This window comes from Fukomys damarensis, unplaced genomic scaffold (assembly GCF_012274545.1).
Source record: "Fukomys damarensis isolate Sample0158 unplaced genomic scaffold, DMR_v1.0_HiC HiC_scaffold_20, whole genome shotgun sequence".
Lineage (NCBI taxonomy): Eukaryota > Metazoa > Chordata > Mammalia > Rodentia > Bathyergidae > Fukomys > Fukomys damarensis.
The window spans coordinates 37,107,807-37,121,073 of NW_022900932.1; the positions used below are offsets into that span (position 1 = coordinate 37,107,807).

Consider the following 13,267-nt stretch of genomic DNA (forward strand, 5'->3'; position numbering starts at 1 on the left):
CCTTTTGCATAAATTGGTAAACCCAGATATGTGATAAAAAAAAGACAGTAAATATTTTTTAAAAATTTAAGCTACTAGAATAAAAAGCACATTGCCAGTGATCTCCCATAAAATACACCCGTTCCCAACAAGCTTATCCTCTTGTCACTTTAAGCAGTTCTGGAAGTCTTCTTTCTCATTGTTAGTTATGTTGTTATGTCTACCTCAATGTTCTGAATCAATTCCAAACTTTTATCTTTCATAGTCATTTTTTACTTTGGGGAACAGTGCTGACACAAATTGCCATACCCGAAGCAATATGACACAGAATGTCACATTGAGGCATGAAACCTGTTTCTCAGGCCATTTTCCATGCACATTTATTAAACATTCTAACAAGCCCTTATATCAGAGTTCACCATAGTGCTCTTGGGTACAAACTTAGCTCACACAATTCCATCAAGGTATAAAAGCACACCCACACAAAATGAATGTCACTTTGATGCTGGGTCTTGATGCCTTTTTATGCACAAGGAGAACTGGGTGATTTCCTTTGAGAATTCTGAACCACATATCCAAGTTTTACCCCTGTGATGACACCTCTTAAAAAGCTGGAAAATGCTATTCTAGGTCTCTTATGGTTCCAAATGAATTTTTGGATTCTTTTTTCTAGTTCTGTGAAATATAGTGTTGGAATTTCAATTGGCATTGCATTGAATCTGTATAGCAGTTTTGGTAGTATGGCCATTTTCACTATGTTGATTCTTCCTACCCAGGAGCAGGGGATGTCTTTCCATTTTCTTATATCCTCTTCGATATCTTTTTTCAGAGTGCTGTAGTTTTCAGTGTAGAGATCTTTTGCTTCTTTTGTTACATTGATTCCTAGATACTTCATTTTTTTGGATGCTATTGTGAAAGGAATTGCTTCCCTAATTTCTCTCTCAGTGAGTCTGTTGTGTACAAGGCTATTGATTTTTTGGGTATTCACCTTGTATCCAGCTACTCTACTGAATCTATCATTAAGTCGAGAAGTCTTTTGGTGGAGTTTTTTGGGTCTTCAATGTAGAGTATCATATCATCAGCAAATAATGACAGTTTAACTTCTTCTTTTCCTATCTTTATTGCTTTAATTTCCTTCTCTTGTCTAATTGCTGTGGCTAATGTTTCCAGAACTATATTGAAGAGGAGTGGTGATAGTGGGCATCCTTGTCTTGTTCCTGATTTTAACGTGAAAGTTTTTAGTTTTGGGCCATTTAATATGATGTTGGCTGTTGGTTTTCCATAGATTGCCTTTATTGTTGAGATATAGACCATCTATACCAGTTTTTTGCAGAGTTTTTATCATGAATGGGTGTTGAATTTTGTCTAATGCTTTTTCTGCATCTATCGAGAGGATCATATGGTTTTTGTCCTTGACTTTGTTAATACAGTGTATTACATTTATTGACTTACGTATGTTGACCATCCTTGCATCCCTGGAATAAATCCAACTTGGTCAGGATGTATGATCTTCTTGATGATCCTCTGTATTGTTTGCTAGTATATATATATATATATATATTTTTTTACTGTTTGCTAGTATCTTATTAAGTATTTTTGCATCTATATTCATTAAGGAGATTGGCCTGTAGTTCTTTTTTAGTTGCATCTTTCCCTGGTTTGGGAATCAAGCAACAGAGACAGGGTAGCAGGTATAACAATTTCCAATTTGAAACTATACTACAAAGCCACTGTGATAAAAACAGCATGGTACTGGCAAAGAAATAGATCTGAGGATTAATGGAACAGATTGGAAGACACACAAAAAAATCCAGATGTACTAGTTACTTCATCTTTGACAAAGGAGCTGACCATCCTCAGTGGAGCAAAGATAGCCTCTTTAATAAATGGTGTTGGAAAAACTTGATCTCAACCTGCCAAAGATTAAAACTAGAGCCTTATCTTTCACCATGCACTAAATTAAAATCCAAGTGGATTAAAGATCTAAATATTAAAACAGAAACACTAAACTTGCTGGAACATAAGTTAGAGAGAACTCTTGAAGACATTGGCATAGGAAAAGATTTTAGGAACAAATCCTCTGTAGCACAGGAACTAGCAGAATCAACAACTGAGATCTCATCTTATTAAAAAGCTTCTGCACTGCAAAAGAAACCAGCAACAGAACTAAGAGACAACCTACAATGTGGGAAGAAAATTTTACCAGCTGCTCTTCAAAGGATTATTATCTAAAATATATAAAGAACTCAATCAGCCCCCCCAAATATAAAGACCCTATTAAAAAATGGGCATCTGAAATGAACAGACATTTCTCTGACAAATTAGTAAAAACAGCAAGTAAATATATGAAAAAATGTTCCACATCACTGGTCATTTGAAAGATTCAGATGAAAACAACACTGAGATTACACCTCACCCCACAAAGAATGGCTGCTATCAAATCAACCAATAACAAATGTTGGCGGGGTTGTGGGGAGAAAGGAACCTTTCTGCATTGTTGGTGGGAGTGCAGACTGGTGCAACCACCATGGAAATCAATATGGAGATACCTCAAAGAGCTGGGACTAGAAGTTCCATTTGACCCAGCCATCCCTCTGCTGGGTATCTTTCCAAAAGAATTAAAAGAATCATATCACAGTGATATATGCACACTCATGTTTATAGCAGCACAGTTTGTAATAGCTAAAACTTGGAAACAGCCCATTTGCCCATCAGTTGGAAACTGGATAAAGATGTGGTTTTTCTATAAAATGGAATACTACTCAGCCATAAAGAATGAGAAATTAGATTCATTCATAGGAAAATGGACACATATTGAGGATATACTAAGTGAAATAAGTCACACATGTGTAAATACTGAATAGTTTCTCTGGTGTGAAAAACTGTAATAGTACACAAGATCCTAATGAGATAATGGACAATGTGAAATAGGAAGGGGCTAAAGGTGTAGGGAAGGTGGGAAGGGTAGCGGAAAGGTAATAAGGGAAAAGAAAAAAATATGAGAAAATGAAAATAAAATGTTTGTAAACAGGGAGGGTAGGAGGGGGTGAAGGGATGGCAGGGACAAGGGGAAAAAATGAGAACCAAGACCTGTCATGTAAAGGTACAAGATCCCAATAATGAATGTAACTGTACTGTATACCTAAAATGTACCAATAAATTAAAATAATAATAAAAATGTACTATTATAACTCACACACACACAAAGCTGGAAAATGAAGCTGTACTATCACACAACTCCTCCAATGAAACGTGTCGTGATCCATGATTTCTGGTACACTGTACTTTACTTTTTAAATGTGAGACAGGGTGTCACTATGTAGTTTAGTGTGGCCTTAAACTATGTAGCCCAAGCTGGCCTCAAACTCGGCCAGTAGTTCTCCTGCCTCAGCCTCCCACGTGCAGAATTACAGGTGTGTGCCACCATGCCTGACATTTAATGGTACACTTTAAAACACACCTTCTGCAACTGTAGCTCACAACCAAACAAGTTAAAACTGGTCACATACTGTGTAAGGTTCAATCCACTGCTTTTCAAATTGAAGATGCCTGCCTTCCCATTGGATGGCACTTGACTGCAGCATTCTCTGCACTTTCTGATCACACCATCTACTTGCTGCTCTCAAACCATTTAAATGAATGGAGTTCCTGAAGGCTCCTTTTCCTTTGAAAGGGCACTTGAAATAGTTCATTTAATCTAGCAGAATAAAAGCAAGTCTATTGGTCTGGAAATGCAGATCAGTGGTGCTGTGCCTGCCTGGCAAGCACAAGGTCCTGAGTCCGATCCCTGGTACCAAACAAAACAACAAAAGAAGCAAGCATATTAATTAAATAAAACTTTCTGGAGCCTTCCAAGTTTATATCCTTAGTCTGATTCTTTAAGTCTCTTTGATCTCACAAGTCCCCTATACTTTCAAATAAACTCTTATTTCTCTTGTCAGCTAGAATTGGTTGCTTTTAACAGAATGCTAATTGGTATTTTTAAAATTTATATCCATCACCCTCCTCAGGATGCCTGCAAAAGGCTTTGCTTTAGTAGATGACACAGCCATTTTGAGCATCTTATTTCTGGAATCAGTGCATTCTCAGAAGAACATGGTTTATGCACTACGGAGTGTTCTAGTTTCAGTTCCAAGTCTGCATGTCAGTGATTACTCGAATGTTTTGGCTCTCACTTTAAAACTCTGCTTGCGATATATCTGCATCCAGCACTAACATTTACTAGACTTTATTTCAGTGCACAGAACTTACTACGGTAAGAGTTCTCAGGCAGGTTTATGTAAATATTAAGACAATCACAAAAAAATATTCCTGCTTCAGTGATTTACTCACGAGACACTTATAGGTCATTAACACAAAAACAGCAGCAAGTTTATCCCAGTGTTACTAGGATGTCTTGTTTTTACTCACTGCTAAAACGTTTTCTATTAGGTTTGATCTTGTACGCATTTGATGTCTGTGTTCAGTCAGGAGACCATATTTTGTAAGGTTCAAGTTCTCCTGAATACATTTCACAAACATGACTGGGACATAATGTTTTTCTGAGCCAGGCATAGTAACGCATCCCTGTAGTCCAAACACTCAGGAGGCTGAGGCAGGAAGACTGCCACAAGTTTGAGGCCAGTCTGCCTACATAGTGTTTAAGGCCTGCCTGAATTACATAGTGAGACCCTGTCTCAAAAAACAAAAGAAAAAACCAAACAACAACAAAAAAAACAAAGTAAAAAGAATTTTTTTCCCTACATATATAAAGAGAACTTTATTAAAAAGATTACAGGACTTTATGCTGACCAAAGTGATAACAAATTTAACAAAGAAAGCTTATGGATATTTGTTAGTTCTATGTGGAAGGACTCCATAGCTTTGAGGCACCTCACTGGTGCTGGAGTTTTAGTTATGTACAGTATAAGAGAAGCTAAAAAGAAAATTATAAAATGCATATTATCCAGTTTATTTTCTTTTTGCAGAAGAAAGCTGTATTACTTGTCCATAAACAATGCAATTCCAGTTAAAAAAAAATTTCTTCCAATGAGATGCTAACATTTTTACTTATCAAGAATTAAGACATCATCTAGTATCAAGCCTGTGACAGACTCTAAATAATGTCACATTATTATGGTCCATACAGAATATTTAGGTTATTCCAGCCCCTCTGCAGATAAATTGTGAGTCTATCTACAGAGGAAGGGACTGGACAAGACAGAAAAAAATAGTAAAGGCAATACTGAAATCTCTAACTTCTGATTAAAATGGCACAGGAATCTCATGAAACACCAGACATCAGGAATCTTCCAATAAGTATTTAGAGCACACAGGTGATCCTTCTAAGCTCAATACCTAGACTATAAGCATTGGGACAATAAAAAAGATTTAAGCATGGAAATGCTTAAAGACTGAACCTGGTCATTGGATACACGTATCCGTATACAAAAGTAACACCATTAATATAGCAGCTAACATGTGAGCAGTACCTCTGTGACAGGCGCTGTGCCTAGTGCCTTACATACTTTATCTCACTGTCCCACGCTCTGAGGCCCCATTTACAGATGAGAAACAGGCTCATTATGCTGACCAGTCAGGTGTGGTGGCATGCACCAATAGTTCTAGCTACCCAGAGGGCTGAAGCAGAAGGACTGCTTGAGTTTAAGTCCAGCCTAGGTAACACAGTGAGAACCAGCCTCAAATAAACTAAAAGGCAACTAGCCCAAGGACACAGCTCATGGGGAGAGTGGAATTAAACCAGAGGTCTGATTCTACAGGCAATACATTTAAATGTTGCCAAAAGTGCAATGTTTTGGAACCTAGGATCTAACTTCAGACATGAAGGTATGTCTAAAGTATAAGGATAGATATTATATAACATCTTCCTTAAAATTATAAAAAAAGTTTGCTCATTTACTTTGCAGCCATAACATGTCTAGGTAGGTCCTGGATGTTGGGGTTGGTGCATTTCTCTAACTTCATTTGATGATGAAAACCATGACACGTTCAATAGCTACAACTGGATATCTCAAATTGAATATAAGATAAAAGAAAGGACACAAGGAGGGGATCTATTACCACGTCTAATCAACTGGCTATCAGATTAAAATTAAACAATTACTGAAATTTGTATTAAAACAGAATGTTATTAGATAATAAAATGTATGCAAAATAAACTGTCCAAATTCAAGTTTTATAAACAAAAGACCCACAAAATTTAACTGAAAAGACCACAGATTAAGTGGAGAAAAATCAACAAAGTAGGACCCCTTTATTATACATTTATAAAATAGTAGTATAATTATTAAAAATGGGACATTTAAACATTTTTGGTATCTTGTATTTTGCATTCATTTTTTTCATCATCTTCACCTTTCATAACCTGTTTTGCTATTCAAAGTATTCTCCTGTAAACTCTCCCCCATCAAAGTACAAGTCAACGAATAAACTACCCAACAGGTTTCTGTGAGAAGCATTCTTACAGAAACTAAGTTAATCCAATAACTCATGAACAAAGGTGGAGTTTTCAAATCAATGTAATAAAAATGAAAGCATCGGCAAGAGTATTTCTAACAATGCAGGAGGCACCTACGATTGTGCTGTGCCATGTTCCTCACGCTGTGTGTTTAGGTGCCTGTAACAGAATTCTGGATAATGGAATTTGAAACAAGACAATGTTTCAGATGTAGAACACTTAACATCAAATGACTACGCGTACATGAATTTTGATCGGGTACTTTTGTACTTAAAGAGGCCACAATTTATAATAAGCTGAGAACATTTTAAAAACTGAAGTTACAAAATGAGTATTTTTAGCACATTTAGTAACAGGTGCTTAAATTACTATTTCATTTTTGGTGACCAAATTATATTTGAGCATAATTTACACAACATGTGACTTTTAATGGAATTTTAAAGACATGGTTACAACAAAACTACCTTTTAAATTAAAAGAAAGGAAAAAAAAAATCACATATACATCTTAAAAGGTGCTGAAGTTTTTCAAACCCATTCTTTTAAAAGGCTTTCAATCCACCTTCTTGTAAATCAATATAACATTGTTTAAAAAGTCTTCTTAATGGCTTGCAGAAAGAGGTGAAATCAGTGCTGATCATACATCTGCCTTAAGCAATATTTTTATTTGATTATCCTTATAACCATTATAATTAAACCATATATTCCGATGTGCTTGATTCAACTAATCAATTGCAGACCGAAAAACACTCAACTTAGAAAAGGCTAAAACAAATGACAACTAGAAATGGTTGAATCACTGTACCTGTTAAGATACAACCTCAAATTGTAGTTTTCCTATATACTATTTGGTACTTTTGGATTCAGTGGTTGGGGTAAAAAAAATTTCTGTATTCAAACATATCTACAGAATGTCAATAAAAAAATGTGTGAGTATATACACTTAATGTACACACATACATACACAGACAAACGTCTAGAACCAGCACCTAACCACATCCCCACTTCTCACTAATGATTCAATGAGTCATTCATTCCTTTAAGACCAGCTTAGATTCTATAAGGCTGTGACGACATATGGCTAAAGAGGTCAAACACAAGCACCCACACTTGGGCTGGATTAAATTGTTCCTCTTCATGATTCTGACAAGTAGTAATACCACTTATATAACTATACCTCAATAATTTAGAATTCAGAGTATAAAACCATAAACATGGGACTCTTTCACTCTTTTAAGGGTACTCTTTCCACTCTACTTCCGCTGATAAGAGGGGACACCAAACTAGATCACTGAACTGTACAAATGATCTTTACTTTTAATCTAAACAAACATGTGTTAAAACATTCTGAAATGCTGCATCCTTTGATTTCTTCATCTTTTCAATTGCCCGATGCAGGTCTTGCTGTTGCACAGGCCGGATTTCATCTTCATCATGACTAAAACACAGACAAATCCACTGAGTATTCAAATAATTTTAGAATACACCTAAAATATTTTACCAAGATTAAAAAAATGCATGTGGTAAAAAATAAATTTGTCTTCAACTGGACAAAAGAGTACATTAATAAAGTCTCTTCATTCAAGACCTGAAAGACAACCACAATTAACCCTTCAAACAGATTCTTTCAGGAATTATCTACACATATATAAGCCATGAGAGATTTCTGAGCACTGATTGCTAAGAAGTAGGAAACAGAGATCAAAAGCATTCTCAACTTTGCTTAAGTATCTGGATTAATCAGGCAACCAAAAAATGGAATAAACCTCTCCACAATGCATTTCTAGAGCACTAGCAACGGGACCAGGACCACTGCATACATAGCTACTGGGTGACAGGGTAGCTGTAACGCAAACCATTCTTTCTCTATATATATAATAGATAGATAGATAGATAGATAGATAGATAGATAGATAAATAGATAGATGTATATATATATTATATATATATAGAGAGAGAGAGAGAAGAGAGACCTATATATAAAATATATATGTTTTAAAGTGTTTTGGAAGTGCTTGCCATGGGAACACACTATAATTAAATACAAGAATACCACAGGCAAATAAAGTGTTCTTGGAGTAAAAACATCAGGAAGTTTAGGAGAGGAGACTAAGAAATAAAAGGGCCAGAGTTAGAGAACTCATTCAATACAATTCCCCCAAATAAATATCCTAGTTTTTACCAAGAGTTACAGAAACTCTTTGTTAGTAACTTGATATGCTGAAAAGAAACGCTCTGTAGTACTGATCTAGAGCAAGCAGCCTTTTGGGAGACTTCCTTGAGAACAAAGTTCATCAGGGTTGAATTCTAGTAACTAATATTGTGGCTGGAATAAAGATGGTACAAAACAGACTTCTCAAGCTCACCATACTTTAAAACTGGTTTCATGTAAAATTTGCATTAGTGACAAATGGTTTCTTTAGTAAATACATCATTTTTAAAGTTGAGGCCCAGTCCTTAGCATCCCCATATCCCCTTCATTTACATATGAAATTTCTGGAAGACAAGCTTCTCATTTCTCTGTGTAATGGAATTTACAATGCAGAAGCAATCTAGGGATGCTTTCCTAACAGATGGGCAAGCCCAGATTTCCATCAGCTTTCTAGGACTCACTCCACAGATTAACCACAGAAATTCAGTTTTTAGTCCCTTTCATTCTAGAATCTCCCCGCAGTCCTTCTCTTCATTTTCAGAACTCCCCTTTAGAAAAATGGCAGTAAGTAAACAAGAGGGTTTACTAATTCTAATTTATATTTTACTCCTTTAAGCAGAGTTGCCATTATAAAGCAAAACAAAACAACTACAAAAAGAAAGCTAGCCTATAAAAGGCTTGATAATACTAAAAATCATATCTAAGTCCGCATACCTTTCTTCAGATGTAGAATTAACATATTCCCTGACACAGAGGAGGGCAGCATCTCGACACATCTCTTTTAGATCACTTCCTGAAAACCCATCAGTTTCTTGAGCGACTTCAAGCAGGTCTACATGCCTGTCCACCTTAAACAAACATGACACATGCTTTAAAAAAAAACACACAAAATATACTAACATCTCTCTTAAAGAAATTTAAGCATATTATAATGCATGAAGTAAAACATTAAAAAATGCTTTTGGTTTCCAGAAGGTTTTTTCCCCCCAGTACTGGGCATCAAACTCAGGACCTTGCACTTTGCAAGGCAGGCAGAAGCACTGCTAAGCTAAATCCCCCGCTCTCCAGAAGTTTTTGTTAACCAAACAAGCTTACATAGTGAAAATCTAACATTCATTATTTGTATGATGACTAAAATAGAAGTCTCACTGGATACACTGTAAAGTGACGGCACAGAACAGACATTCAAATCTTGTTGGATTAACTTTGGTACCTCTCAGGCAGATATTGAGCTGTTATGTTTCTATAATATATTCAACATATTTGGCAAATAGCCTGTATCACTGAGTCCAGAACCCATTACATGGAAGAATAAAATCATTATACTAAACTTACATAAAAACTGAGAAAAGAAATGAGCAAGAAAAATTCCATCTAGTAAATGATCCTTATGTCTCAGTCTCTCATTTAATCCTGTCAGATGAGCACTGTCATTTTCTAGTAAGAATCACAAGATCTGGGAATGTTACTAGGTTACAGTGTAGTAAAAGTCCAACTATGTTTTCTCCAGGATAGCTAACCAGTTGTCATAAGGACATTTATCTCCCCTAGTGGTGGTGAGCCTGTGGCATACATATTATTTTTCTTTTAGACAAAAGATGTTAATTATGAGTTCTTTTTTCTAAACTAAAATCTCAAATGTTCAAATTTAATTGCAATGTTGGCACTTTGTAATAAATAAAATAGGTTCTGGGTTGCAGTTTGGGCACTCATCTCTAAAAGGTTCACCATCACTGATTTCCCCCAATGATGTGAAATGCTGACTTTATTAGCACTAAATAAATTCCCATCTATAATTGTGAAAGACTCATGTTTAAGTAAAACAGCAATTCTACGTAAGATCAAGGAACCTGGAAGCACAACAACATGGGGTCTACTGCCAATCTGCTACTATGACCTCAAATGACAGGGCTCTCTCGTTCTTAAATGTGAGTCAAATGCAGAGAAAGCACACACTCGGATAAAAAGAACTAAACAAGAAGACAGGAGTGTGCAAGCAACCACAAAAAAACCAAAACAACAACAACAACAACAACAACAAAAAACAAACAGGACCATAAAAATACAGATAAATCTAAACAACCTTTACAATTAATAATCATTTAATTTGGGGTACAAAAATAAAGCAAAACCAAAATGCTGGCTTACTAGAGCATGTAAGATGCAGGAGACATCTACAGTTTAGACATTCTAAGGTCTTACAATTATAGCAGTGGAAAGAGGGCAAAGATACTAATAATGAGACTTTACATGTACATGTCAAAAAGTATTAGGAGTACCACTAAAGAATAGCAAGAAAATATACGACTTCGAAATCAGTAGAGCAAGACTGAAAAGGGAGTAAAAATTATGAGTCATAATACTGAACACAGAACGTGAGAGTAAGAGTGAAAAGCAAAGAAAAGGCCTGCTACATCGGAAGTGCTGAAGAATGAGTCCAAAGTTATTAGTTACTACCACAAATGCAAAGAAACTCAACTAAGCTAGTCAAAGACAAGACACATAATATTTTGTAAATGTACCCATCTGATATTTTAATAATTACACATACACTCAAGAAAAAAGTTTTGTGCTACATTTGAAAGAAAAACTGTTGACACTAGGTGCATGCCTGTCATCCCAGCTACTCCGGAGGCTGAGGCAGGAGGATTACAAATTTAAGCAACTTAGAGTCTGCCTCGTAATAAAAACAGGAAGGGCTGGGAATGTAGATTAGTAACAGACTCTACCTAGGTTTAACCCCAGTACTATAAAAAAAAAAAGTCAAAAGTAAAAGGTTAAAAAATGACATACAAAGCAAATAGGTAGCTGAAAGAAGGAAAATGTATCTGGTTACATTAGTTCAAACATTTTTTAGTAACTGTACAATTAGGAAGACAAGTCATTACGTAATGATAAAGAGTAATTCACTCGATTTTTTTTTTTAAAACTTTACCTGTATACACCTAACATCATGGTCTTAAAACATAATTATTTAGAAAACTGGACAAATCCAGAATAATACTGGGAGATTACTTTTAACATGCTTCAAATACTGACACATTAAACAAGTTCTTAAGACTAATTAGCATTAGCACTGTAATCTAATGTGTACATAAAAACTTTGACTACTCATCACAGGAATTCTGTATGTAATTTGGATATTAGTCCCTTGTTGGTTTTAGGATTGCAAATGTTTCCCCAATAGATTGATTTTTTCATTTTGTTTATCTTACTCTTTGTCATATAGAAACTTTAAGTCTGATTATAGTTCATGTTTGTCTATTTTTTCTTCACTTTAGTTTTTACTTTTTTGTGTCTGAGGAAGTCTTTACACTCGTATATAGGAAGTTGACAGATCGGAATATCTAATTTCTCTACTGTTTATAATAATAAAAAAGCAGAAACAGCTTACACATTTGTACATGGATTCAATTCTCTCCATGATTCTGGCTGCAAATTGGACTGGACAAGAACCAAATCAAATTTCGCCATGAGGTTAACACTGAACTCCTGACCACTATTTGATTTGGTTCTCTTTCAGCTCAGTTTGTGACCACAATCATGGAAAGAATCAAGTTTGTGAACCAAGGTACCACATACAGTTTCTGTCCACACATACTCATGGAGCTGATCTACACTATTAACTTCTAGACAGCAGGTTAGGTGGCGAAGGGGTGCAGGTGAAGAGGTGTCTTAGTTGGTTGTTAAGGCTATACTTTTTTTAAAAACATGAAGCAAATATCATAACACATTAAAAGTAACCTCTTAAATCTCGGTACAAAATAGAAGACTGGTTGTTTATACATTTGATATATTCCATAAACTTAAAAAAACTACCTTAAAAGACTTTCCAAATTATAATCTGAAGTGGTAAAAACCAGTCCTCCTCCCTCAAATGATCAACACATTTACCCTATTATATTCTAACCAGTCATATACACCTTGGGTATGATAGAATGATATGGTTACAAAGATGGAGAAACTAAGTATAAGAAGGAAAAGAAGGTTCCAGTCACTTCTGTGTGATCCCAAGCAAGTTATTGTATAAATTCTCTGCTTCCTCAACTGTAAAATAGGACTAAAATGAATCCTTAGAAAACTTAAGTGTAAACAGAACAATATATGACTCACCACAATGCTTGTACATGAAGAAAGTACTCAAAAAGTAGCCCATTTTATTGAGATAATATTCATTAGATATTTTAGAAATAATAAGCAAAATTAGAATAAACTAACAAACTTCTAAAATATCTTGAAAGAACAGCATTTTTTCTTTTCTTTTTTTGCAGTGCTAGGAATGGAACTCAGAGCCTCCCTCCCATATGCTAGGCAGTGCTCTACCACCCAATTATTCCTGTAACCCAAGAACAGCACTTATTTATATGTAGTTATTCATTATTATGTATTGACTGTACACCTGCTATCATTTGTGATATTCTAAGTACACATAAAAATTTTCTTAAATTCTCAATGATTCCATGAGTTTGTTGGCTTCTATTTCTCAAATGAGAAAAATGAGAGATGCTAAACAGTATTTGGCTGAGGACACACTGCAGGGAATAGTCAAGCCAGAATGTGGGAGATTCTCAGGTCTGCCTCCAAAGCCCACGCTTGTTAACTATTTCCAGTATGTTATACAAAACATCTCAGGCACCCACCTCACCACATGGCTCTGCTGTATAAAACATCTTGGAGAAG

At 35.4% G+C, this 13,267-nt stretch overlaps 1 protein-coding gene across 6 annotated transcripts in view; it reads right to left on the bottom strand.

The window, feature by feature from the left end:
* Nucleotides 1-6,684: 6,684 nt before the first annotated feature.
* Nucleotides 6,685-13,267, bottom strand: part of Atad1 (ATPase family AAA domain containing 1) — a 93,577-nt gene continuing 86,994 nt past the window's right edge. For all 6 annotated transcript variants that reach the window (XM_010604987.2, XM_010604985.2, XM_010604988.3 and 3 more), the window contains 2 exons: nt 9,302-9,435; nt 6,685-7,873 (listed from right to left, as the gene is read on the bottom strand). In XM_010604987.2, the coding sequence (XP_010603289.1) occupies nt 7,753-7,873; nt 9,302-9,435 (255 nt within the window). In that variant the 3' untranslated portion in view covers nt 6,685-7,752. The remainder of the gene's footprint in view (nt 7,874-9,301; nt 9,436-13,267) is intronic.